Source organism: Peromyscus eremicus, chromosome 23 (genome assembly GCF_949786415.1).
Source record: "Peromyscus eremicus chromosome 23, PerEre_H2_v1, whole genome shotgun sequence".
In the NCBI taxonomy this organism is placed as follows: domain Eukaryota; kingdom Metazoa; phylum Chordata; class Mammalia; order Rodentia; family Cricetidae; genus Peromyscus; species Peromyscus eremicus.
The window spans coordinates 2,302,632-2,330,560 of NC_081438.1; the positions used below are offsets into that span (position 1 = coordinate 2,302,632).

At 52.7% G+C, this 27,929-nt stretch overlaps 1 protein-coding gene across 7 annotated transcripts in view; it reads right to left on the bottom strand.

The window, feature by feature from the left end:
• Positions 1 to 27,929, bottom strand: part of Sez6l (seizure related 6 homolog like) — a 164,038-nt gene that overhangs the window by 44,531 nt on the left and 91,578 nt on the right. For all 7 annotated transcript variants that reach the window (XM_059249858.1, XM_059249855.1, XM_059249859.1 and 4 more), the window contains exons 2-8: positions 13,558 to 14,127; positions 11,328 to 11,461; positions 10,634 to 10,826; positions 9,891 to 10,076; positions 4,719 to 4,884; positions 1,030 to 1,196; positions 96 to 290 (exon numbers count right to left, since the gene is read on the bottom strand). In XM_059249858.1, coding sequence (XP_059105841.1) covers positions 96 to 290; positions 1,030 to 1,196; positions 4,719 to 4,884; positions 9,891 to 10,076; positions 10,634 to 10,826; positions 11,328 to 11,461; positions 13,558 to 14,127 — 1,611 coding nt within the window. The remainder of the gene's footprint in view (positions 1 to 95; positions 291 to 1,029; positions 1,197 to 4,718; positions 4,885 to 9,890; positions 10,077 to 10,633; positions 10,827 to 11,327; positions 11,462 to 13,557; positions 14,128 to 27,929) is intronic.

The following is a 27,929-nucleotide window of genomic DNA, read 5'->3' on the forward strand; positions in this document are numbered from 1 at the left end:
GGGTCTCATCCTAAAACCAGTGTGTCGTGCGGCCAACATCTTCCAGGCTGAGGCCTTGTTCTTTGCAGCCGGTGTTGTGGGAGGCGGTGACTCACCTCTGCACAGAGGCTCTGTGTCATTCCAGTATGGGTCACGCATGTTGACACACTCAATGACAGCTGGGCCCTGCTCCAGCGAGTGGCCGGGGTCGCAGGTGAACTCCACAATGGTGCCGATGTTATAGGTGGGATCCGAGGTGGTGAAGTTCCCGTTCTGGATGTAGGGTTCATAGCAGTGACCTTTCTCAAAGGCTGAAGTGGGGACACAGAGAGCGGTAGTGGCCAGATGAGGTAAAGGACACCCTTTACCATTCAAAGAATAGGCACCCCAGAGCTAGGCCTGGAGGCTCACATCTGTATTTCTAGCTCTAGAGAGGCCAAGACAGTGTGTTCAAGGCCAGCCTAGGCTACATAGTGATTTACGGGATAGCCTAGCCTACTGAGTGGGACCCTGCCTCAGAACAGAATGGTGCCTTTGACCTGGGCCAGGCACCTGGACTCTTGGGGCCTCATTTTTTCTCATGTGTGATGCTGATTAGACTTTCTGTCTCCAGCCCTGAAGAAATACAGTGTTTTCATTTCCATGCCTCAGCACTGTGGGCCCTATCATTGGACACACAATGTCTGGCCTTCATTAGGACCACCCACTCCTGGGGAAGCCTGAGATACAGTCCCTAGGTAGGGTACATGGAATACCATGGTCTAAGCAGGAGACCATGCTGTTCTTGGAAGGAGGAAGAAAAGGAAGGGAGGAAAGGAGGGATAGACGGACGGATAGATGGAGGAAGGGGGTGCACTAGGTGCCAGCATAAGAGGTGCTTAGCAGGACGATGACATTAATAAAACTGAAAGCCCCTCTTGGAAATCACGGGCTAGTCTGGCACTGCGTCTCTCACCTTTATACCTCTATATCCCCCATCCCAGGCCCAGGTTCAGCCCTACATACTTTCCCCGCTCCCAGGCTCCACCTTACAAGAAGGGGGTCCCTCACCCTCAAAGCGGATGTTGAAGGCGGAGGCTGCCTGGCCTTGGTCAGACGTGAACTCGATGCGGATGCTGCTGCCCTCGCTCAGCAGGCCCTCGAAGGGCACGCTTTCTGTTCGGAGCGAGTCGTACAGGAGGGCCGATGTGTTTGTCCGTCCACTGTAGACAGTCATCCTGGCCGGAGAAAGGACAGAGGGGTGCTGACATGTCTTCTTGGGTCAGTGACACTGCGGCCAGAGGGGAGAGGCGTGGGAATGCTGATCTGTCTGAACTCAAATCCCGCCTCTTCCGTCTTCCCTGTTCCTTACAAAAATGGAGACCGCCTGCTCATCCTGAGTCCCTCAGGGATGCAGGGTGGGTTGCGAGTGAGGGGGTGTCCAGGGTAGTCACTGTGTCATGGGTTACTCTCCTGAGAGGTGGGGTTTGGACAGCAGTGCAGTCAGGTGATCCCAGTGAAGGTTACTATTGCTGTGATGAAACGCCACAGTCAAAAGCAACATAGGGAGGAAAGGGTTAATCTGGCTCACACTTCAACTTTGCTGCTCATCACTAAAGGAAGCTGGGACAGGAGCTCAAAACAGGGCAGGAGCCTGGAGGCAGGAGCTGATGCAGAGGCCATGGAGGGGTGCTGCTTACTGGCTTGCTCCCCATGGCTTGCTCAGCCTGCTTTCTTATAGAACCCAGGACCACCAGCTCGGGGATGGCATCACCCACAATGGACTGGGCTCTGTCCCATCAATCCATGGGGAGCAAGCCAGTAGCTCCTGTGCTTTGGGGTCCTTTCAGTGCAATCCTCTGAAAAGTTTCCATCCCCCTTGTTTCTGGGTAGAATCTTGTCAGGGATCTAAGTTTATATAACTCACATCCTGGGACATGTAAGCTATTTTTTTAATAACGTGCATAGGGTACATGAAACTGTCCAGGCAGTATCTTCAGCCACTACAGACACTGGAGCGCTAGGATCTCTGGGGCCAGCTGGGCTTCTCTGTAGGTGCCCTGGACAACAAGCTGAGCGGACTGTCTCTGGATCATTTGTCAGAATCTGCACAGCTTTCAGAAAGTTCCCGTTTTGATCTATCTCTCTGTCTCTCACTGTATTTGTCTCTGTCTCTCTTTGTCTGTCTGTCTCTGTCTCTCACTATATCTCCTCCCAACCCCTGCTCCAGTTATCACTCAGGTCTTGTACATGCCAGGCAATAGCTCTACCATCCACAGCCCTTGGTGGTATATATGCTGGCCCTGAATTTACAGCCCTCCTCCTGCAGCCTCTTGAGTGCTGGGATTACAGATATATGACAACGCCATTCTTGGTTTTCTCATTCTTTTTCTTTTCTCCTCTGCCTCCTTCTTTTCCTCATTCTTCTCTGACAGGGTCTCTGTATGCATTCTTTGTTTTGAGACAGGGTCTCACTAGGTAGTCCTGGCTAGCCTGGAACTCACAGAGACGTGGCTGCCTCCACTTCCTAGTGCTGATATTTAAAGATGTGTACTGTAGTTCTTTTTTTTTTCTTTTTGCAGATTTATTTTACGTGCATGTGTGTGTGTGTTTGCTCGTGTGTCTGTGCACTGTGTGCATGCAGGTGCTCTTGGAGGCCGGAAGAGGGCGCCAGGTCCCCAGAACTGAAGTTACAGAACACAGGCAGATCCTCTGCAAGAGCAGGGAATGATCATAATCACTGAGTGTCAGTGTAGCCTGGCTTTCCCATTCTCGTCTGCAATAACTGCCAGCTCTGTTCACCTCCAGTGTCACACAGGACAGGCAGACTGGAGATGACTGCTTGAAAATGTCCATTAGCAAGGTGTGCATGCCTAGCTATGTACAGGCCAGTCTTCTTGGGAAGGGCTGCAATCTGACACTGGAGCACCCCAGTGACGCTGGAGCACCCCAGGTAACACTGCAGCACCCCGGTGACACTGCAGCATCCCAGTGATGCTGGAGCACCCCAGTGATGCTGGAGCACCCCAGTGATGCTGGAGTACCCCAGTGATGCTGTAACACCCTGGGTGACGCTGGAGCACCCCAGTGATGCTGGAGCACCCTGGGTGACGCTGGAGCACCCCAGTGATGCTGGAGCACCCTGGGTGATGCTGGATCACCCCTGATGACACTGGAGCACCCTAGGTGACACTGGAACACCCTGGGTGATGCTGCAGCACTCCAGTGATGCTGGAGCACCCTGGGTGACACTGGAGCACCCTGGTGATGCTGGAGCACCCTAGTAATGCTGGAGCACTCCGGTGACACTGGAGCATTCCGGGTGATGCTGGAGCACCCCAGTTACTCTGCTGAGAATCTGTGGGAGAGCCCTCCTCCCTTTCACATTTCACACTGGTTGGTGACTTTTTGACATAAACCTACTCTATGTCCGATTCTAGAATTCCAAAGTGTTGGTGCTCTGGACACAGCACAGCTACCAAGTTCCTACCCCTCCACATCCCTGCAGCTCTGGTTGTCCCTGAAGCCTCCACTGGTTCCTCTCCGCTCAAGCCCCAAGGTCTGTAGCTCACCCAGCTCATCAAAGCGGGAAGGCGAGGCTGGAGAGACTGTGACCGTGAACACAGTGACTGATAGCTTCTCTGGATAAATTCACCAGCTCCTTCATCATTCCAGTATGTCCACTGTGAGGTCCTGGGGGCTAGAATCCCAGCTGTCCTGGGATCTGCTGATCACTCATACTGCATTCCCTTCCTGCAGTTTCCATGACACCCCACTGCTTACCAGGGTGTGGTGGTTTGGATTACTTGGCTCCCATAAACTCACAGGGAGTGGCACTATTAGGAGGTGTGGCTTTGTTGGAGGAAGTGTGTCACCGTGGGGTTGGGCTTTGAGGTCTCCTTTGTTCAAGCTTCGCTCAATGTGACACTGAGATCACTTCCTGTTGCCTGCAAGATGTAGGACTCTCAGCTCCTTCTCCAGCACTGTGTCTGCCTGCACACTGCCATGTCTCACTGTGATGATAATGGACTGAAGCTCTGAAACTGTAAGTGAGCCACCCAATTAAATATAAGTGTTTCCTTTATAGGAGTTGCCGTAGTTACGGTGTCTCTTCACAGCAACAGAAACCCTAAGACACAGGGCAAACTCCCCTCCCCCACATCCCCATCCCTCACCTGCTTTCAGAACACAACCTAAGACAGGCTCTGGTTTTCTAGAATGTTCTAGAATAAGGCCCTAGAATATTAGTCTTGAACCTGGATTTCTCATGTTTATTTATGGTCTGCACCCACAGGCCCGGCAGAGCTGTTACCTGCTCCTGCCTGCCTCACTTTCTCCAGCCCAGAGTTTCTTCCATCCCTGCTTCCTGTCTTCCCAGGAGTCAAGGCTGTGTGTGCTGGGCCTGTTCTCCATGGAGAATATGTCTTTGTCCAGAAGAGGTGCCCAATAGATGCACCTCCTTGTTCCACTAAGGAAAGAGATGCCTAAGAGGAAGTCCCAAGTCGTGTGTGTGTGTGTGTGTGTGTGTGTGTGTGTGTGTGTGTGCGCGCTTGATTTTCACCACCCTCCCCTAACTTCCTAGGTGGCTCAGGCAAGTTCCTCTCCCTTGAGTGCCTCGGTTTCCTGATGGTCGGAAGCAGAGAGGTCATAGGCTCTTGGTCATCCTCCCCCAGGGCTTTCTTTCTGGGGTTCAGCCACATCCAGACTACACACCCTAACGTCCCTGAGCTGGGGAGGGGCAGCCAGTGTGGACGGCTCACCTGTCCTTCTCCTGAAGCAGCAGCCTTTCAAGATGCAAGTGCAGCTTCTGGCCTGCTGGAGCCTCGATGGTCCACACGCACAGCTGGCTGCCGTTGGCGTTGCCAGGGTAACTGGGGGAGAGAACTCGGCCGATGGTGGCATTGTGCACGGCTCCTCCACACGGGGCTGGGTGCAGAAAGTGAGGGGTGAGGTGGTGAGAGAAGAGCAGAGAGGAAGCAGCGGGCTGGGGCTCCCCTCACTGCACTCAAGTCCTTAGCTAAGGTGGAGCTGGGAACCCAGGGGAGGGGGTCTGCTGTCGCGCCAACGCCCCACCCCCATGCCTGGAGCCACCAACATCTGTGTGCTGCTACAGAGAGGGCCTCCGTGTAAAGACCGAGCCTAGACGTTCATTAAGAAATCCACATTCACTCACTCACTCACTCGTTCATTCATTCATCTCTGTGTGTGCATATGTGACAATATGCCCCTGTGGAAGTCAGAGGACGACCCACAGGAGTCAACTCTTTCCTTCCACCACATGGGTCCTGGGGATTGAACGCAGGTCTTGAGGAGAGGCAGCAAGTGCATTAACTCACTGAACCACCTCGCTGGCCTTGATGCCTAGACTTTCGGTTATGAAATGGCTCGCGGAGGCAGATGGGAGCAGTTCGCAGAAGGAGAAGCATGTATTTAGGACTTAGTGCGCAGACACTCCAGCACAGTAAGGATGGAAGGTATCAATAAGATCAGAGCATTCTGGGCAATGGGCAGGGTCTTATTTATTCATGGTGGGTGGGTCACTCACCGGATGGATTGTGACCATCTCCTGAAGGGCAATTCAGCAAAAACTCTTTTAAAACAGAACACCCTGACCCAGAAATAAGCCCTGGCAGTATATCCTACGGGACGCTTTCGATTTGATCTGACTTGTGAATGAGGCTGCCCAGCTCCGCCTTCATCCTCGAATCCAAAGCCAGAACCGGAGTGAATCTCCCAGCACACACTGGGCTTCCACAGACCATCAAACACCGCATCTCAGGGACGGCTTAGGAATCCCAGAGCCTGAAGCAGCAGCGTGCTGGCAAGCGGCCTGCCTGGTCCTTTCCTGTGAGTGAGCTGCGGCGGGAGGTTGAGACCATTGGATATAAAAGTGATTTGTTCCTGTCTTCTGTACATTTGTGTTTCTGGAATCTTCTTTTAACCGGAGCCATATAACACTTTTACGTTAAAATAATATGGCGAGGTGACATTGCAAAGTGATTTGTGACCCACGGGAGCTGCACAGCTGTCAGACCACAGAGGAGAGGAGGTGCCGGGACTCGCTCTCAGGGGTCGCGGTGTGGGTCTGTTTTAATGTGGTGTTTGGGAGAGCTGGTCCAAAGCCTCTCGGTCCAGGGTGATCCCTGTCCTCGAGGAGGATTGAGGACGCATAGGCATCCTTCTTGTCCAAGCACAAGTGCCCAGTTCCCCCTCCAGGGTCAGAGCAGCAGAACACACAAGGACGGGGCCTCCATCCTGAGCCAGATCAGACAGGCTGTGTTATGGACTGCCTCTTCCTGTGGGGACAAACCTGGTTCCTGGCTCCTCCCCGTGTCCTGGGAGTCACTACTCAGGTGTCGCTTCTCCCCAACTCCTTTCTTTGATTTTATTTTCTTTTAAAGACAGGGTCTCATGTCCAGGCTGGTCTCAAATTCACTATGTAGGGGAAGACGACCTGATCCCCCTGCCTCCGCCTCCCGAGGGCTGAGATCACATGTGTGCTGGGGATCGAACCCAGGCTTTGTGCAACTTAAATTAATGCCCTCAGCCACTCATTGACATCCTCCGTGTTCCTCACACCTCTTCTAGACCAGGCTGGCCTTGAACTCAGAACTCAGAGATCTGCCTCCCCGGTGCTGGGATTAAAGGGTTGTCTTTCTTAAGAGTTTCTCTGCAAAACACATTTTACAACAGTGTGGGCTCTTGGCTGTGATGACAGTGGAGTCTTAGTGGACCCCAGCACCTGATGATATGGTTTATATAGTATGTGCACAGAAATAATAGAAATATTAATTTCTATCTATTTGCTTCTTAGAAACGTGAGAGAGGATCTTCATCTGTAGCCCAGATTGGCCTTGAACTGTGAATTTCCTGCCTCGGCCTCCCAAGTGCTAAGATTGCGGGCCTGGCTTCATGAAATATTTCTGAATGAATAACAACTGTTCACTTTACAAACGGGTCAAAGAAGTTAAGAGACATTAAGTCACTTGCTCAAGGACACACAGCTAACAGGTGGAGCCACTGGGATGTAGGCCGGGGTTGCTTCAAGCCCTGTCTCATTCACAGTGGCACCTGATGATTCAGAGAGAAGCCAGGGTTGGGGGTGGAGGGCGGAGCGGGTGCTTTACAAAGGGCAGATGCAGAGAGGACCGCTCTTTGCTTCGGTTCACTTGGCACCCCAGCTCAGTTTTTGACACGAGGCAGATGTTCACAGAGTGTTTGCTGAACGACGACATGATGGAATTGGGCTGGCAGTGGGAGACAAGGTTCAATAGCCTTCCTCTGCCTGGGACTCAGCTGTGTAGCAGGTGGAGAGAGTACCAGGAAGCCATCCCTCCTGAGTGCAAGGTTCCCTTCCTGTTCCACCCTAGGGACACTGTCCTGTCTGTCAGCCTGAGGCTCACATCACCATTCTGCCACATATCTGCAATGCACTATACAGCCAATGAAGCCCTCTGAACCTGAGGTGTGCCCACGGTGACTGGGGGTGGGGTATGATCTCACCCCTGACAGGTCCCTGATGGGGAATAGGCTGATGCCTCCCAACCTGTCCCCTCACCTCTGACATGTCAGTATAGTCTTTTTTTTTTTTTCCCTTTGGGTCAAGTATGTACCCCTGGCTGACCTGGAACTCGCTGTGTAGACCAGGCTGGCCTAGAACTCACAGAGATCCTCCTGCCTCTGCCTCCTGAGTGATGTTGACATATTCTGACTTCCTCAAACCTGCTGTGCCCTTTCACCTCTGGGTCTTTGCACAGATTGGCTCACTGGCTGGGACAACTTTCACCCTCTGCCTCCACTTAGCTTCCACAGCCTATTCCCTCGGGGGCTCCTTCCTGGGTCTCTGGTCTACCGTCACCTCTTGTCCCTGAGCCCCTTTACCCAGGGTGACAGGGTTTCTCCTGTCCCCACCTGCTCTATGACATTACCCCTGTGACCCCCTCTCTGGTACTTTCCGCTCTCCCGTGTCTGCTCATCTGGTCACATATTGTGGTGGTTTGCACGAGAACGGTCCCCACAGGCTCTTATATTTGAATGTTTATTCACCAGGGAGTGGAACTGTTTGGGAAGGATTGGGAGGTGTGGCCTTGTCGAAGGAAGTTTGTTACTGGGGGTGGGCTTTGCAGTTTCAAAAGCCCACGTCAGGCCCAGTCTCTCTCTCTCTGCCTCCTGCCTGTGCATCACGGTGTAAAGCTCTCGGTTAGTGCTCTAGCACTGTGCCTGTCTGTTCCCCACCACAATGACCACAGACTCGCCTGCTGAAACTGTAGGCAAGCCCCCAATTAGATGATTTTTTTTTTAAAAAGAAGGGTTCCCTCAGTCTTGGTGTTTCTGCACAGTCATAGAGCAGTAACTAAGACACACACCCTACACCAAGTTGCAGACTCTGAGAGAGCAGACTCTCACAGCTCCAGCCATGAGTATAGAACCCAGTAAATAGTGGACACTAGTGGGTGTTGGCAGGATGACAGACTCCCTGGGTCAAGAATCCTTGAAGGATGATGGGTCCTGGCTGTCCTTGGAATCTAGGATTCCACCTGCAGACCCACACCATCCACTTCTCTCCACCAGAGGGCATTAGATCGCCTTAGTGGGTGGCTGTCACCAACTTTTGAGTTCACATTAACTAAGCTCAAAAAACCAAACCAAACAGCACCAGCCATCCCCAAAGTCCAAACAACAAGAGGAACAAGGGACAAGTCAGCCCTCATCATTATAAAAAGGGTCATGACACAGGCCAGCCACATGAAGAGGTCAAAAGAAAACCACAGAGTGGGGGAGTGGCCTACACATCATTACTGTATCAAGGTTTGGATTCAGCATATATAAAGAGTGCTTTCAGCACAAACAACAACCCAGTAAGTAGCCTCTTGAACAATGGGCAAAGGGTTTGAAGAGCCTTTCTTTGGAGATGGCATCCGGACAGCCCCTGAGCATAGAGAAGCATTTGAAAAAACATGTGATGTCAGTACTTTATCAGGGAAACATGAGAACATGGTAAGATGCCTACAGACCCACAGTGCTGGTTACAGAGCACAGAAAATAATGTGTTGGTAAGTGCTGGGGCAGGACAGAACTGCTCTACCACCAGGGGGAAGGTGAAATGGTACAGCGGCTGTTGGAAGAGCCTGTAGGGGTCACTCTATAGGACCTAAGGATCATATTTAAGAGAAATGAAAACGTATTTCCATGTTTATAGCAGAGCAATTACTAAGATAAAAAGTGGAAATAATTCTAATGTCCAGTGATGGACAGGTAAACAAAATAGAATCTAAACCACATGACGGAATATTCCTCAGCCACAAAAGGAACAGCACGCTGATCTATCCTGAAAATCCCATGGCTAGTGGAAGAAGACAGACCCAGAAGCCATGTGCACTGATCTGCATGAGATCTCACAACAGAGACAGAAAGGTGGCCGCTAGGGTGTGGGCAGGACGTTGTATGTCTGATGAAGGCTTAGCATCCAGAATATGTAAAGAAGACAGCCGAAGCCACTAAGTAGACTGTTGAGTGACTGCTGAGGAGCAAGGTTCCCACTGGACAGAGCGGTGGTAGCACAGAGCACCACAGCATGCTAAGTGTCCTCGAGAGCCAATTTCATGCATTTTATTATCACAGCACAATTTGGGGAGTAAGAGCCTGGCCCAAGGTTACTCTAGATGCCACAGAGCAGCGGGTTTCTCAACCTGTGGGTCTAGATCCCTCTAGGGGTAGCATATCCGATATCCTGCATATCAGATATTTGCATTATGATTCAAAACAGCAGCAAAATTTACAAGTTGTGAAGTAGTAATGGATATAATTGTGTGGTTGGGGGTTGCCACAACGTGGGCAACGGTATTAAAGGGTCGCAGCATCAGGAAGGTTGGGAACCACTGCAACTCTAGGGTGCTGCCTCCCACCTCCCGGCGGGTGGATACTGGTGGTACCTGAGCAGACAGGCTCCTGGCTGCTCCAGTGGGGTTTGGAGGCATTGATGCAGGTCAGAGTCTTAGCTCCCTGCAGCTCATAGCCCAGGTGGCAGTGGAAGTGGGCCACCCCACCCGAGTGCAGATCCATCACCGTGACATCTCCAGCTTCAGGCCGGCGGGGGAAGCTGCAGCTCAGCATGAAAGCTGCAGAGAAAGGAGAAATGCAAGCGCATCAGCTGCAGGACAGGGAGCCTGCAGGACAGGGAGCCAGCGCGACCCACATCCCGGCAGCAGCCTTGTGCTGAGGACAGAGGGGAACTGACTCGGGGGAGGGGGAGGATGGGCGCTGGAGTTGCCAGCATTGTGGTTCCCCCACCTTATTTTTTGAGGTCTCTCACTGGCTCGGAGCTTGCTGATTTGGCTAAGCTAGTCCTAGGAATCCTCCTGTCGCCACCTCCTACCACTGGGGTTACAGCTGTGCCCCGCTTTGCCTTTTATGCGGGTTCTGGGGATGGAAGTGAAGTCCTCATACTTGCATGGCAAGCTCTTTCTTTACTTGAGCCCTCTCTCCAGTTCCAAAATTACGTATGTTCCATTCTTGGCTTTAAAAACCATTGCTCTCAGACAGGGAGGAGGGGTCTTTTGATTTAATCAGAGTGACAGTGGGGTCCCTGGCACAAAAATAAAGCCTAAGAGTGTGGCTGGGTGTTGGAGGAAACTGAGGCCGGTTTCTCCACCTCGCTGGCCTCAGCAGACCCTACCCTGGTAGTGCAACTGGAAGGTCCCGAGGCCGTCGTCCTGGAAGGTCCGGAAGTACACAGAGATGGCATTGGTGGGGCTGCGGATCACCTGGCCCTCCACCAGGAGAGTCTGGTTGGCTAGGACGGTCAGGGTGGGGCCGTCCACTCCACGGATGGAGAGCAGTTCCCCCTCGGACAGGTTGACACTCTTCACCTGGAACACATGGGATAGACAGGGAGAGAGCTGGGGCAGCAGGGGGGCAGCTCGGAGAGGATGGGGAGAGGCCCCTGTGCGGACACTGGGTGCTGAGTGGCTGCGTGGACTCAACACACTCCCTCCTGTCTGTGTGAACTGGTGAGCGAGGGGCGCTCTCCTTTCTAGGTCTCTCTTAGCTTTCTCTCTCCTGCTCTGTGACGGTGCTCCAGGCTGACCCACCCTTCTCCAGGCTGCTCACCTCTGTTCTCTGTGTTGTAGGGGGTAGGATGGGAGGTACGGTGGACCCAGGTGCACACATGCACATATGTGTTGTATGTGATGTCTGCTTGTGTTTAATAAGCGGGGTGTGAAGGGACTTCCTTTCTGGATAACACATCCGACACTTTGCCAACACGTCCTCAGGCTTCCACTGGACATGCCCTTGTGGGAAGTCCCACTCTGTAGACCCCGATTTGAGGAAAGGAGGTGTGACAGTCAGGCCAACCGAGGCTAGGCTACCTGCAACTCCACTCCGTAGCCGGTGTAGACCGTCACGTTGTATGTACACTCCAGGAAGCTGCCGAAGGGCTGAGGTGGGAAATCATTCGAGTCGATGTATCCCTCGGGGTCAGAGAAGCTCACACTGCAAAGAGCTGTGAAGAGACAGACGCTGCCGTCAGAATCAGGGGGCTGCGGCTGGCCCAGGAGCTCAGGGATGGGCTGTGGGTGGAAGCCGACCTCTAGGGGTCTGTGCTGTATCGTATGTCCACCAGACCCCATCCACCCTGGAGTCAACACAAAAACAAAGCCAGCCACAAGTTCTTACCTCTACAAAATCCTCAGTCTAAAAAGAGAGAGTTCCTGTTTCCTCACGCCTTTTATACCTTTCTCTGCCCTGCCGTATTACTTCCTGGGAAAAGGCATGTGTGCTTCTCAAGCAAAGGCATGAGATCTCAAGGGCTGGGATTAAAGGCTCTGTTCCCAGTGTGGCCTTGAACTCACAGAGATCCAGACGGATCTCTGACTCCTGAGTGATAGGATTAAGGATATGTGCCACCACTGTCTGGCCTCTATGTCTAATCTAGTGGCTGGCTCTGTCCTTTGATCCCCAGTTTATTAGGGTACACAATATATCACCACAGAGAAGGATGTCCACGGAGGTGCAGGGGAGACAAGATCAGAACCCTGCAGCTGTAAACTTGAGTGACGATTGCTGTCTTGTTTTCATTGAACCCTTGCTGACCTCTGCCCTCTCCTGACCGAGTTCCAAACCATCAGGGGCACCCCCATTCAGCCTTAGACAGAATGGCATTCCACTCCCATCTTTTTTTTTTTTTTTAAAAATAACAATTTATTAAGAGTTATTTATTTTATGTGTATGGTGCTCTATCTGCATGCACACCTGCAGGCCAGGAGAGGGCATCAGATCCCATTATAGGTGGCTGTGAGCCACCATGTGGTTGCTGGGAATTGAACTCAGGATGTTTAGAAGAGCTGCCAATGCTCTTAACCACTGAGCCATCTCTCCAGCCCATTCCACTCCCATCTTAAAGACAGTTAGGCCAAAACCCAGGGAGGGCCCCATCTGGGCCGAGCTCACACACACACAACACACATTCAGACCCAGCTGACAGTCTTAGTTGTTAGGTACAAAGCAGCCTCACCCCCCTAAATGTCAGTGCTGGTGACAATGTCCTAAACAGAAGGACTTTGGCTGGGAAAAGAGAAGGATTATTCACTGGTAAACAGGGGCCTGAAGGTGGCTTTCTATTTACCAGGGGCATCCCACAATCTGTCCCAAAGGTCAACTACTTTTGGCAAGGGCAAAAGGTCCTGGTCAATCTGAACAGCCTACAACAGCTCAAAGACCCCGCCCTGTCATGCAAAATCCCATTGCTTTTCCACATTTTTGCTCTTCTCTCTGCGCCCCACCCCAAGGGGGTGGATGTGGCCTTCAATAAACCTTTCTTTCTACCCATGGGGAGGTGTAGTTCTGTGGTTTCACTTCACCTTTGATTTGCACAGTGGGCAGCTGCATTGACGCATGCTGGACAACTGTGGCCCCTCTCCGTAGGAAAGGATTCAAACACAGGCACCGAGCGTTTCCAGTGTTTTCTGGGAGGGCAGGGGACCCTGGGCGAGCAGCCTCAGATGTCTGTCCACACCATGGTGGGTGCTCCTTGGCTCCCTGGCCCATCAGTTTCCACCTGAGCTTCAGCCCCTCCCTTTTGCTCTCAATCATCCTGACAACCCCCCCCCCTTCGCTCCTCCCACCATGATGACAGATGTCTGTGTGAATAGCTCTTGTGTGGTTTAGGAAATAAGGTGAGAAAAAAGTCTGGGGGCTCACAGGACTGATACAACTAAAGTTTCTGAAATCTCTATCTATGGTCGACTGACTGCAGAGGGGAGCCCAGAGATAGGAAGGGTGGGAGATAGGATAGCCTGGAAGAGTCAGCGCACTTCGGGTGAGGGCGTGGCTCCGTGGTAAAGAACTTGCCTAGTATGTGCCTGACCCTGAGTTCTGTTTCTAGGATGCACGGGCGCGCGTGCGTGGACACACACACACACACACACACACACACACACACACACACCTCTCTCTTGCTCCCAAAACAAAGTTAAAAAAACGCTGGAGTGGCTCAGGGCTAGCGTGCCCTCCCTCCAGGTGCAAGGCCCCGGTCCCACGCCCACTGTGGAAAAATCCAGAAATGAACTACGGTAGGGATAGGCGGCGAGTGTGGCACACCTGGGGCCTGCTCCGTGGTGATGATGGTCGTGGTGATGATGGTGGACGTGGTGGTCTCCTGGCTCTCCTCGGAGGCCGACCCAGTTAGCTCGTTGTCCCCCTTGTCCAGCGGGCTCCCAGGGGGGCTGCTGTCGTCGGGGGCCTGTGCTGGCTCTGGGCTGTTGGGGAGCATGGTCACCAGCGTGGTGAAGGGTACGATTTGCAGCGGGGCGGGTGCTGTGGGCTCTTCAGGGTCCCCGGGCACAAGTGGCTTGGTGGTGGCCGAAGCAGGGGACCCTAGTCTCTGCGGAGGTATCGGGGTGGCCTGGGGCCTCAGCTGCCTCCGGGCAGAGTTGAGTTGCTTCAGGGACGGTAGGCCCTTCCGGAGGGCTGGGGCATGCTGGATGCTGGCCTCGTCAGGGAGCGCAGGGGGCAAGGACCCTTCCAGCCCTTCCAGCGTTTCCAGTGCTTCCTGGGAGGGCAGGGGACCTGGGGCTGCTGACGTCACTCCCTCTTCCAGGTTGCTCTCCAGCGAGGCGGAGGGCAGGAGGTAGTCTGTGGAAGGGTGCGTGTCTCCCTCTGGACCACTGTCTGGGGAGAAGGGGAGAAAACAGCCATTAGCTTGGACCTACCTCACCTCCTGTCACCTGGGAGGGTGGCCTCTAAAGGGGACACCCCGACCTCTTCCCTTCCCTTCCTTCCTCTCCTCACTTCCTTTTTTTCTTTCCTGAAGAGTTGGGGCTCATCGTGCTGGAACCCGCTAAGGGTTAAGACTACAGAAGCTGAGGGTAACAGCCTCATGGTGGTAGCGGGTGTGGGTCCCTCAGGGGCGCTGCGTGTGGACCAGGAACTGCACAGGACATGGCGGGAGACGCAGTTATCTGCCGACTGGTTCAGAGGCAGATTCACCAGGTATGTGTGAATACAGGTGGAGGCCTGGTGCTGGGGATGAGGTTTGCCACAGAGCAAGGAGCGTGGGGAAGGAGGCCAGAGCTGGGAAGGGTGGGAGCGTTGGCACGTGGGGCCAACCTTGCTCTTCTGACTTATTTCTCCCTACATGGTCCTTGAATGACCGTGGAGTGATGTCCTAACATGCCGATTGCGAGCCCAAGGCACACAGAGCACGCTAAACCCGCTCAGTTCCACAGCTTAGTGACCATGCCCCCCGGAGGGAGTGCCCTTTGGTCACCTTGTTGACCCACATGTGACCAGTATTCAGCTGCCTGTGGCTCTCAGTGTCACTAGGGAAGACAGGGCCACACATTGTCAGCCCAGGAAAAGATCCGAGTTCTATCAGAGGGTACGGGTGAAGGGGGGGTGCGGGTGAAGGGGGGTACGGGTGGAGGGGGGTACGGGTGAAGGGGGGTGCGGGTGAAGGGGGGTGCGGGTGAAGGGGGTACGGGTGGAGGGGGTACAGGTGAAGGGGTGCGGGTGAAGGGGTGCGGCTTTGGCCACATCATTGGTTTTTTTTCTTCCAGTGGTTTAAAATTAGCACTTTATCTTTCTCTTGACAGAGGATTAAAGTGTCCACACCACCTATAATGAACAAACAACAGCACAGAGAGAGAAGACAGCAGATTTGAATGTGCACAGGGAGAGCCTGGACTTGGGTAAGTCCCCTCAAGCACACAAACTTCCGAGTCCAACTGCCAAGTTTCCTTGTAGAGACAGGGTCTCCTACAGCTCCCGCGGGCCTCAAACTTGCTATGGAGCTGAAGACGACCGAGGTCTCCTGCTCCTCCTGCCTCCACTTCTGCAGTGCTAGGATTCCAGGGGTGTGTCACTACGCCCAGTCTTAGGTGGTATTAAGGCTCAAACCCAGGGCCTCAGGCATGCTAGGTAAGTACTCTACCCCACTGGGCCGCATCCCCACCCCCAAACTTGTAAGTTTCCAGTGATGACTTGGTCCTGTGTGACCTTGTGCATGGAGTCCCCAGCTCTCAGAAACTCGGCTTTGTTCCTTATCAAACGAGGAGGATAGTTATGGCAGATGTGCCAATTAAACGGAACGCCCATTCGACATGCCTAGCACTGAACCCGGCAGAGAAGAAAAGCATTAAGCTGAAGGAAAAGGAGAGGACATTAAGAGAGCCGGGCGGTGATGGCGCACACCTTTAATCCCAGCACTCGGGAGGCAGAGCCAGGCGGATCTCTGTGAGTTCGAGGCCAGCCTGGGCTACCAAGTGAGTTCCAGGAGAGGCGCAAAGCTACACAGAGAAACTCTGTCTCAAAAAAAAAAAAAAAAAAAGAGAGACAACATGTTTCCTGCAGAAGTGAAATAAAGTACACCAGCCTGCTGGGTTATTTTCCCCACTGCTGTGGCCAAACACCCACCAAAAAGTTGCTTAGGGATGAGCGGCTTGTTAGGGCTCACTGTGGGGGGTTCTGTCTACCACGGCAAAGAAGCATGGTGGCGGTGAAGCTGACTGAGGATTGGAGTTCCTGAGAGCTGCTGGTTCACACCTTGGCGGAAGGGAGGGAGTGGGGGAGGGAAAAGAGGGAGATGCTGCCCTTGACTTGCTTCCTCCTTTCCCCTTTATATTCAGTCCGGGGACCCCAGTCATCCAATCCTGCTGCCCATATTCCAGATGGGTCTTCTCTCCTCAGCTCGTTCTCTTTGGAAATGTTCACAGCACCCGTCTTAGTTAGGGTTATTATTGCTGTGATAAGATTGCATTTACACCATGACCAAAGCAGCTTGGGAGGAAAGGGTTTATTTGGCTTCCAGATCATAGTCCATCATCAAAGGAAGTCAGAACAGGAACTCACGTAGGGCAGAAACCTGGAGGCAGGAGCTGATGCAGAGGCCATGGAGGGGTGCTACTTACTGGCTTGTTCCTCATGGCTTGCTCAGCCTGCTTTCTTATAGAACCCAGGACCACCAGCCCAGGGATGGCCCCACCAAAACAGGCTGGGCCCTCCTCCAGCAACACTAATTAAGAAAATGCCCTCCAGCTGGATCTTATGGAGGCATTTTCTCAATTGAGGTTCCCTCCTTTCAGATGACTCTAGCTTGTGTCAAGTTGGCCTAAAACTAGCCAGAACAGCATATCTTAAATTGGAAAACTCTAAGCTGAGTTTTTGTGGCACATACACAGTTTCTTCAACGAAGGGCTGGCCCAGCAGCTGCCCAGCAGAGCTGGAGAAATCAACTTCATTTCATCCCTAGATGCTCCCAGCTGCAGCTCCCTCCCTCAGAGCCCCAGTCCGCTCAGCTGTCCAGTGGGGCTGCTCTCTCTCTCTCTGCTGCTCACTGGAGCTGTCATCCCTCAGCAGGCGGATGTGCAGGGCTCTGAGGAGAAGGTCTGTGTCTCAGCCAGCTCTTTCCAGGTGCCAGCTGCTGCTGTCTCTCCGCATGGAAATCATAGCATCTCCCTCTGTGGGAAGCCAGAGTGGCATGAACAACCCCAGCAGAGATCTTGAGAGATTCCCTCCTGTGGACAGAGGTCCCTGGTTTGACTGCTGTCCTTGTCCATTTCCTGCAGACGGACACCGGCTGAGCCACAGCCTCTGGCCTGTCAGGTGCTGCCGTCCACATTGGTTTGTGCAGCAGCTGGAATGTCTGGTTTACTTTCATGGAGCCGGCGCAAGGGTGTGATCTCTGTGGACCCCAACCGTTACAGCTGGCCGCAACCCATACACCTGTTGGGTGTCACTGACCGTCAGCCAGCATTCCTCCGAGAATGCCGGAAAGTGGGAATCAAGGAGGAGGGGGTGGGTATGGGTGGCAAGAGAATAGACCAAGGTCATCTGGGAGTCAAACATGGATTCCTGATCCAGTGCTGAGACTTCAGAGACGTAGGTTCAAGAACTGCCAGCTGCAGTTCCTCCCCCGACCCCGGGGGAGCTGGCTCATTCACCTTTCTACAGCTCAGCTCCTGCTATAAAGAAAGATCTTCCGATCAGGGATGTGGGTTTGCTCAAAAAGCTGTGGTCCAGCACTCACCAGGGCTGTTCTCTAGGGATTGATGGTGACTGTCTTAGTAGATAGGGGACTGAGAAAGAGGTCGGGGGACTTATTTAGTGACAGGTCAGGGTCCCCAGTCCAGGAGACCCAGCTGGGGTTGGATGTATAGCGTCTGGCTGTGGTCAAGATGGGGACCCTGGGCACAGCTCCTTTGTGGGCCATGCCTTGTCTCTCTCTACAGGTCAAGTGTGCGGCCAGGCAGGATGAAGCCAGGGCTGCCAGCTCCTATACCGTGGGGGATGGAAGCAGCAAGTCCCGACTGTCTTGTCGTGATGACTCTGCAGAGTCAGGCGATGTGAGTGGTGAATGGCCACACTGACTGATGAACTGTTGGGTGCTGTGGCTGGTTGAGCGAGCCCTTCATAAATATATCTTGTCTTTCTAATCACGGGGAGGATGGGAAGGGTGAGGAGGAGGAGGTGTGAGGGGAGGAGGGGTGCAGAGGAGGAGGAGGAGGGGTGCGGGGAGCCCCTGTAAGTGGGGTTGGGAGGATGCGTGGCACCGCAGCAGGAACAGGAAGCAGGGTTCACCCCTTGGCCACAGTGGCAGTGAGGGGCCAGGCCTTCACTCTGGCTGCTGTTGGACTCTGCTGGTGGCAGGGTGGGCATGTGTGGTGTGCTGTTATCTCTGTTCCCCTCTTGGCATCCTTAGGAAGGAAATTTTACTCCTGCCCCTTAGAGGAACAGACAGAGGCCGGGGACACAAGGCGATTTTTAAGGCCACGCAACAAAGCCAGGGTCAGTTCTAGGGTTACCTGTTCACCCTTTCTCCCCCCTCCTTTGCCCCAAATCTATCGCTCTGTCGTTCAACATGACCACCACATGGCTTCAAATCCTAGGCGGGTCTCCTGCCTCTATCTTCCTTAAGGAACTGGGGTGCTGTGTCATCTGGCATCCCCCCTCTTCCCCACTACTGTGGCCTTCTGTGAGTTCTCTCTCTTTTTAAACCTTCCCCAAGATAATCTTACCCTCTTCCCAAACTCACACCTACCAAATCTGAAGCTACAGGAGTGCATCTTGGGAAGTGGAAAATTAAAAACAAAATAAAGCAAAACCCTGCTGGTGAGTAAAAAAAAAAACCAGTCAACACATGTCACTTGTAGATATTTACAGCTGTGACTTTAATGGTCAATTTGAAACAACCTAGAAACCCCTGGACAAAGAGTCCCCATGAGGGATTGTCTACATTGGGCTACCCTGTGGGCACGTGGGTGCTGGGACCTGAACTCAGGTCCTCTGCAAGAGCAATGAGTGCTCTTGACACTGAGTGTCTCCTGGCCCTGCTTTCAAGCTGTTTTGAAATGTGTTCTAGGTTGTTGCAGGTTGCAGAGCCCCAACTGTGCCCCCAAACACCATCATCGAGACCCCCCCACCCACATTTCTCTCTATCCTCATCTCTACAGCTCACCTTTCTACTGCCATCTTGTAGGAGACCCGTGACACCAGCGTCACAGATGAGCAAGACCATGTGGCGTCTGCCTTCCGTGCTGGCTAATTTTACTTCACGCTGCACACTCTAGTCCCGCTCAGGCTCCTTCACGTGTCACAGCTCCTCTTTTAAGGTGGCATAGCACTCCACTGTGAACTCAGAGCATAATGGCTTCAACCTTCTGCCTGTCAGCGGCCATCTTCACTAGCCCAGTATCTCACTGACAATGTAATGTCTGTCTGTTGTAGGCACCAGCCTACAGGTACCTCACAGACACGTTGCCTGCATTTCCTTTAAGTACTGCCTGGGACGAGGGGTCCCAGACACGATGATAGATCTACTTTCATGTTTTGAGGAATCTCCAAACCCTCTCCATAATGGCCATGCTTATCTGTGTCCCCACAGCAGGATGTGAGTGCTCCCTCTCCATAAAGGCCACACTGATCTGTGTCCCCACAGCAGGGTGTGAGTGCTCCCTCTCCATAATGGCCATGCTTATCTGTGTTCCCACAGCAGGGTGTGAGTGCTCCCTCTCCATAAAGGCCACACTGATCTGTGTTCCCACAGCAGGGTGTGAGTGCTCCCTCTCCATAATGGCCATGCTTATCTGTGTTCCCACAGCAGGGTGTGAGTGCTCCCTCTCCATAAAGGCCACACTGATCTGTGTTCCCACAGCAGGGTGTGAGTGCTCCCTCTCCATAAAGGCCGCATTTACCTGTGTTCCCACAGCAGGGTGTGAGTGCTCCCTCCTCACACTCACACCAGCATTTCTTGTTGTTATTAACCCATCTGTTTCGATAGTCCTTATTCTAACTGGGTGGGTGACACCCTGGTGGAAGTCCCTGTGCATCAGGGAGGATCAGACAACTGCCTTTTTCTCTCTTGCCATGTGGTTCTCCTCAATTTCACCTCCTAGGTGTGGGTGGCATGGGGGGGGGGCGCTACAAGGTCCTCTGCCGAAACCTCCTTACCCTCAATAGGAACAGAAGGGGACATTCATGTGAAGAAGGACTCCATGACTCCACCACCATCTCACCCACCCTCTGGGACCTCAGGATGGCCAGGTACCATCTCCATAGCTAGAGCCCCACAGGAGGCGAGTCTGGCTGCTGTTCTCAACCTCTGTCCATCCAAGGACTTTCTGATCCACAAAGGCCTCCCTCTCCTATACTGAAGTGCTCTCCCCTGCACGCAAAGCAGATCTTGCTGGCTGACTCCAAACTTCGGGCCAACTTCAGGGCTGATGAGTGGTGCCTGTAGCCTGCCTTCCGTGCGGCCTGAGGACTCGGCTCAAATGCCAGCTGGCTGAGCACCACGCAAAGCCGAGTCCCACTGTACTCAGTCTAAATTGGATCCCGGGCTTCAGAAATGCAGCGAGTTAATAACTCGCTCTAATGGGCTTTTCCCCGGGCCCCAGGGACCACTGAGTTAAACGCATTCCTCTATTTCAGAGCACTTAGAAATCTCAGTTACACATGACAGATTCTTCCCTTATCATGTGTGCTCAGCACTCGGCCTGGGTACTGTCAATCAACCCATCCATCCATCCATCCATCCATCCGCCAGCCCTTCTGTGAAAGAGAGGCTACAAACTTTCTCCTCTGGCCGACCCTCAGCACTGTGTGATATCGCCCCTGCTCTTAGGAAGACATATGTGGGAAACCAAACACGACTGTCACACAGGAGTGTGTGTGTGTGCGTGTGCGTGTGCGTGTGCGTGTGCGTGTGTGTGTGTGTGTGTGTGTGTGTGTGTGAGTTGTTAATGAGACACTCCCACTGCGGCTGCTCTCTCTGGGGACAAGCTGAGCATCTGCCTTGCTTTGTCCCTCTGTCCCTCTGTCCCTCTGTCTGTCAGGAAAACAGTTGAAATGGAAGAGGCACCAGTGCTCATTAGCCTGGGTCCTGCGAAGGCTGGGAGTTCCTCCAACGGTGATAACACTTCCCTGTAGATGACACCAGCAGGTATCTGCTGAATCCACCAGGGAGGGGAGCAGAGAGAGGATGAGCCATGGTAGGAGGGAGCAAGGCAAGCTGGGTAGGAGATACCATCATGTTTGGACTCCTGACATGCACCAGACACCCCATGAGCACCAAGGGAGCAAGGAGGAGGATTCAGACGTAACCAGGGGCTAATGACGGTGGGCATGGTATACACGACCGTGTCCCCATGCTACATTCTAGCAAGTCCTTCTGCAGCCTGGTCCTCAGGCTTCTCCCAGGCCAGTTCTAGCTCCCTCCCACCACACCCGGGCATTGGTTATCTTTTTGATTATTGTACCAACGACACACAGGAAGCAACGGAAGGAAGGGGCATTATTTCCCTCCTGGTTTAGAGTAAGGTCCTTCACTCTATGAAGGCATGGCGGTGGGGGTGTGTGGCTGCCTGCTCACACCTCAGGGGATCAGGGAGCAGACAGTAGGGGATGCAGGCTCTCAGCTCAGGTCACCCCATTTCTGCTTTTTATTCAGCATGGGATACTGGGCCATGGGAGGGCACTGCTCACATTCCATGGTGACTCCTCTTCCCTCAGTTAATCCTCTCAGGAGGCTCCCTTGGAGAGGAAGTGTGCCTAAAGGGGTGCCTCACCAGCACTCCAGGGGGTTCTGATTTCTAAAAATTTGTTAGCACAGTACTAATTGCACATAATGGGTTTCCTTATGTCATTGAGATTCATGTGTATAATGCATTTTGAGCATATTCACCCTGTTAATATAATGATCTTGCCCTCTGGGGCCTCCCTGCATCCTGATGTAGGCGCCTCTTCTTAAAGGAAAAACTCCCCCCCTTTCTCTCTCTGATTTCCTCCTACAAGGTGCACACCCTCGAATGCTCCCCTCCTTCCTGTCTTTTCCTATCTTTCTCTTTATCCCTTATTATAACAAACCATTCCTCTCGGGTGTAGCGTCTAGGTTGAGAATGTCCACCCGCTGCCCCACCACCATGCCTGCATGGAGTGGGTCGCCTGCCAGCCTGCTGCTGCATCTGCCCAGCGTGCCAGCATGGTTCCCCATATGAGTGGGATACCCTGGCCTGGCCAGCTAGGGCATGCATAATAAATAACACACCCAATCGCTCTCTCTATTCTGTTAACCCCCTGCCTGTTTCCAGCCCTCCAGCCCTCCAGCGCCCCCCCCCCCCCCCCCCCCGTCTACCTTCATGTCATTTTTTTTTTGGGTGGTGACCCAATGTATTTCATTAGGGTTACTTGCAGGAGCACGGGTAAAGCGAAGATAATTTGACAGGAACAAGGATGGCTTCTCGGTGTCTACACCACTGAGGAGAAAGTGTCTCCCACTCCCTAGGCACTTTTTTTTTTCTTTTCCTCAAGCAGAGAATTAACAATCACAAACTGGTTTGCTCAGGGAAGAAATGAGTGGATGCTCTTCCATTCTCTCTTTCTCTTTGGAGGAGAGCTGATTGCCAGCAAGGGGTGGGGGTGGGGTGATGGAAGAAGGGTGGGAAGCTGGGAATCCCTGTAGGGATGCAGGGAAAACCTGAGACTACCAGCCTTCCTTTTGTTTGTAGAGTTGGTGTGAGCTCCATTGGACTGAGATGCGCACAGGAAACGGACTGGCCAGGTGTGTCTGTGGGGGCCTGACTCAGGAGGGGAGATCTGCCAGAATGTGTGCCTATCCTATGGCTGGGGGCCTGGGAGGAATCAAGGGAGAGGCGCTTCCTGATGGGCAAGCACTCTTTCCTGCCACACTCCCACCTCAGGGCTCCACCCATCACAGACAGACAGACTCTGAGCCAGTTGGATTTTCTCTCCTCTAAGCTCTTCCTTGTCAACATCAGTGAGTCAAATGCAGCCAGTGCCCGGACAGGAAGACCCTGGAGCACTCTCCTTCGTCTGCCTATCTTCAGGGGAGACACGGGAAAATTCCCTCTGTGCAGAGATGGCTTGCAAGGTTCATCTGAAATGACCACTGGAGGCGAGCTTTCCCGATGGCATGCTCACTGGCAGAGTGCAGGAGATGCCTGAGGTAAATCAGTGAGGCCCTGGGGTCACATCCACCCTGCTTGCAGGTGGTCTTGGATGAAGCCAGCTTTTCATCTTTACACAGCTCGGAAGACCTTGGCTTTTCCGAAGGAGGCACAGACAGCAAGCCCGTGGGACAGCTCATCACGGTCAGCAGCTGTGATGAAACCTGCCTGCCTAGGCCTGGCTCTCATAACGCTTCCAACACAACCATGGTGCCTTTACGAGCCACACCCCCTTCAGCTCACTATCTTCAAATCCGTGGAAGAAATTCCACAGAAGGTTCTGGAGACCTGTCTCTGTGTCCTCACTGACATGTGGCGTCTCCGTGGCTTCAGCTGTCTTAGGTCCCACCCATCAATGTGTCTCTCCCCATCCTCTCTTAATCCAGTCAGCCCCTGACTTAAGAGGTCGGCGCCTACTACAACTTTCTGGTGATGTGTTCAGAGTTCCCAGTGTTCAGAGGAAGTTGCCCTTTGAACCTTTTGCTGTTTTCTGGCCGATCTCACATGCTCACAGTGCAGCTAGCTCCCAGGTCAGGGGCATCAAGAGCATTTGGATTTATAATGTCTGTGATTTATTTTCCCCATCTTAAATGGAGGGGTATTGGCATCCCATCCCTTGCATAGGCTTCTTCTCCTCTGGGATTTAGTCCCCTCCCTTAATTCTCAACACCACCAGCGGATGTCAGTCATAGCATTGGGGGTGGGGCTCTCCTCCATGCAGGCTTCTTTCCTGTTCTCCCCCCACCCCCGAGATAACCCTCTTAAGGACAGAGCTCATGTCTTCTCTACTTGTCCATGCTTCTCTAGAACCTATCCTGTGACCACGGACCTGACACCTAGGCGCCCCGATAAACATTTCTTCACGGGCATGCTTCTTGTGTAGACACTAAGACTTGATGCCTTAGACAAGGCCCACTTCTGTCTAAATGACGTCTCGTGGACAGTTTATGCTGCGGACTGAGCATTCCTGAGTATCTGGAAACCCAAAATGCCCCGCATCGCACCACAGATGGAAAATTTCATACCGAGGAACTTGGTTTTGTGAATAGCGTTATTGAGCATATTGTATGTAAACAGCTTCAGGCTGTGTGTGTAAGGTGCCTTTGACATGGTACGGGGTTGCTGTTCAGTCTCAGCTCCACACCCAAGATGACGCACCGTGCTTGTGTGTAAACAAACTGAAATAGGAACCACTTCCGGCCCCAGGGATGCTAATGTTGGTCAAGTCGGTTCCCAGTAACCACGCTTCAGCTGACGGGCAGAGAGCAGGAGGCAGCCGAGTCACACACAGCTCCTGGTTGTGTCAGCAGGACAGATGGACACTCAGCTGGTGTACTTCTTGCTTGACTGTCGTGGTTTGGGGCCCTGAGGAGCATGCTGTGCTCGCAGGGGTAGGTGTGCATGGGGGATTCTGGTGCCAGCACATGCCACTCTAAACCCAGCAGAGTGTATGTGCAAATTGACCCCCAGACTGGCCCCCAAGCCTGTGCAGGAGTCTGGAGGCTGCAGGGAACTCTGGCAGGTGCCAAGTGGGTAAGTGAACAGAGGGAAATGTCACAGCGACAGGAGTGACTATTTGACCATTGTCCTCTCTGCCCTGGCTTCTTCCCAATCCACGGGTGTCCTTTGTAACTCATGCTGGGTTCAGAAATCCTGGAACGTTCTTTGTGTCCATTTACATTCCATCAGCATGCTGGCTGGCCGCTGTGTCCTCCCTCCCTGTGAATAAGCCCAGAGAGCTGTTGGCACCCTGCGATTGTGCCTGTGTCTTTAACCCTGATTAACAGGGCTGGCTCACTACAGTTGAACCTTCCTCTCCCTGCCTCTCTCTCCAGCTCCTGTCGTCCACCCCCCTTCATGCCTCACGGTGGACTTTGTGACTTCTTACAGTATGGCTTCAAGGAGAGGACACAGCGTGATTTACTTGAGTAAATGAACCTCTCAGTCTCTGAGGGAAAGAGGAAGCCAACGTGGAAATCTTGTCAACATCAGACTGTTTATATTCCCACGAAGAGAAATCAGATCCATGAAGGAGGCCACGTGGTCCACAGGTGAGCATCAAAGGCTCGAGTTCAGTTAGTGATTTGTCTCCTTCAGCCGTGAGCCTGGACTGGTAGGCAGAAACAAAGATCCTCCAGGGTGCACATAAAGATGCATTTAGAGGTGCACTGAGCCAGGACAGCAGGAGAGCAGATTCCATCCCCCAAAGCCCCACTTGGTAAAATTAAGACATTAATCTTTGCATTCTCATCCTTAAGCAAACACCGGGGTTGGGGCTGTATTCTGAGTTATGCAGATGACGGAGTTGTGAGGGACCAGAAGCCAATTCACCTCCCTGCAGAGATGGGGATGCTGTCTTTGCTGATATAGGCTGGAGAGCGGTGGCTTTGTTTCCTGAGGGTGTGAGAAATGAAGCTATTGTAACTTTCATTTTAGAGATGAGGAAATGCAGGAGCAGAGAAGTCTGGTCAGTTGACTCTGGAGCCTCAAAACTCTGTCTGGATGAGGTGAGGGCCTGGGCTGTGTCTGTCCGACTATGTCTGTCCCATGCTCTCTCCTAGCCTGTCTGTGAATCCTATCCTAGTGAGGCTGTTTCCAGGGAGAATACAACTTTGCAAGTCATCTCCAAGGTCCCCAGGAACCTCCCAGGGAGTCCTGGGGCAATGGAGGGGGTGCACACTGGCCCCCTCAGTAGCAGAGGGCAAAGTGCTTTATCTGAGGACATGACTTAGGAAAGAGGCAAAGAATAACCCATGGGACAGCAGAGTCAGGAGGCAGCTGCGGTGTGTGTGTGTGTGTGTGTGTGTGTGTGTGTGTGTGTGTGTGTGTGTGTGCGCGTGCCCACACCCTCTTCTGACAGAAGGGAATCTCCTTGGTAAGCCCATTGGAAAATCTGGGCCCAGGCCAGATTTTGATGCTTGCAGAATAGCATCATTTCAAGGGAAGTCTTCAGTGGGACAAAGGTTCAGTCGGCCCTTGACCTCTGTAGATGACACGTCCGAGCTGCAAGCAGCTGCAGGTGGAAGGCATTTGAACACGCGTGTGTGCTGAGGCTGTGCAAATGTCCTGACCGTGGCAGCAACAGCTGTGTGACAGATTAGGTTGGGTCAGCTGTGGTGAACTCTCTGAGGTGACCTCAGGCCCACGGGAGGTGGAGGTGGGTGTAGGCTCTCTGCAAACACCACATTGTCTTACGACAGGGACTAGGTGTCTTGGGATTCTGACTCGTGGCAGAGATGGGTAGAGAGGGCCCTGGAGCTACCTGAACATCCTTACCCTCCTCACCCTAAATACAGATGTGTCCTTCGCTTCCCTGACCCCTCTCCTAGACAAAATGCTTCAAGGTTTCCTGGTACTCACGTAGTAGAATCTAACTCTTTTCAATGACTAAAATAAAATGAATACTTGGCCCTTGACCTTGGTGATCTCTAAGCCCTTAGGTGTGTCCCACCTAAGAGTGTCCTGGCTATGTAGGGACTTTAGACCATAGCAGTGGTCTGTGCTCACATAGGGTTTAGTGGTGAGGCCTTAAGGTCGGGGTTGCCTTGGCTTACGGAGGGACTGGATCCTAAGGCCGACCCTGTTTGCACAGCCCATCCTCCATAGAACCCCTGAATGCCAAGGGCAACAAGTGTTCCTGGAGCAACACTCATCTGAGGGGAAAGAAGCCAGAGCTTGTCGCCGTCCCCTTGGCTCTGCCCTGCCCACCTCTGCCTCTTACCATTTATTAAAACTTATGGTAGTCTTGGTGAAACCTGTTCTCCATCTGTCAGCCAAAACAGGAGTATATGGATTGAAGCAGGGCAGGGTGGGTCTCAGCACTGCTTCTCCAGGTTGCTCCTGACTGGAGTTACGTGGTGATGCTGGGGATGGTGGAGGTAGATGATGATCAGAGCTCATGAGCCAAGCCCTCTTGCCAGGGGTATACATGGGTGTTCATGGATGGATTTGTTTACTCTGATACTTGTGGTGATATACTGTGTATCAAATAAAGCTTGCCTGAGGATCGGAGGACAGAGCCAGCCACTAGATTAAACATAGAGGCCAGGCAGTGGTGGTACACACCTTTAATCCTAGCACTCTGGAAGGAGAGATCCATCTGGATCTCTGTGAGTTCAAAGCCACCCCGAACTACATGACATTGATTCAGTCTAGGAGGGAAACAGAGCCAGGCAGTGGTGGCACACACCATTAATCCAGTACTTGGGAGTTACACACCTTTAATTCCAGCACTTGAGATCTCATGCCTTTGCTACCAGTATTTGTGAAGCACACACATCGTTAATCCCGGAACTAGGAAGGAAGTGAAATGGCTGGGCGGAGAAAGGTATATATAAGGCATGGGGAGACAGGAACTAGGCCTTTTCTTCGACTGAGGATTCAGAGGCTTTCAGTCAGAGGATTTGTGGAGATAGGATCTCAGCTTCCATTCGGCCTGAGGATTCAGCAGTGGTGAGAAGTTTCTCCAGTAGCATGATCCTTTGTCTCTCTGATCTTCCAGCACTTACCCCAATATCTGGCTCCAGGTATTTTATTATAAGACCATTTAGGATTCACGCAACAGATACTATTAGTCCATTTCATAGAGGAGAATACAGAGCCTCAGAAGTGTAGATGCTTATCCAAAACAACATGGTGGGCAGACAACAGGATGGGGTTTAGCATAATTTGCGGAGAGCCAGTGGGACAAATCCCCATGTTCCTTCCAGACTGATGACCTTGGGCAAGTGATTTTAAGGGGGAATTTCTGTTTTGAGGTTATAGCCTCAAAATTTTATTATAATAAAAAAAAATTCTGGGGCCTAGAAGGAGAAATGATTGGGTCTCATTTGGGGGTTCACTTAACAGATGTGGAAACTGAGGTTTAGAAAAATGAGCTGCCATCACCAAGCCCTGGAAGCTGGCTCAGGACCACCTGGGCTGTGTCTAACCCTGGGCCAGTATCCTTAGCGTTCTGGGCTCCCTTTCCCACACAGCTTTCCTGCGGCCATTCTGCTGCACCCCAGGCTTCTC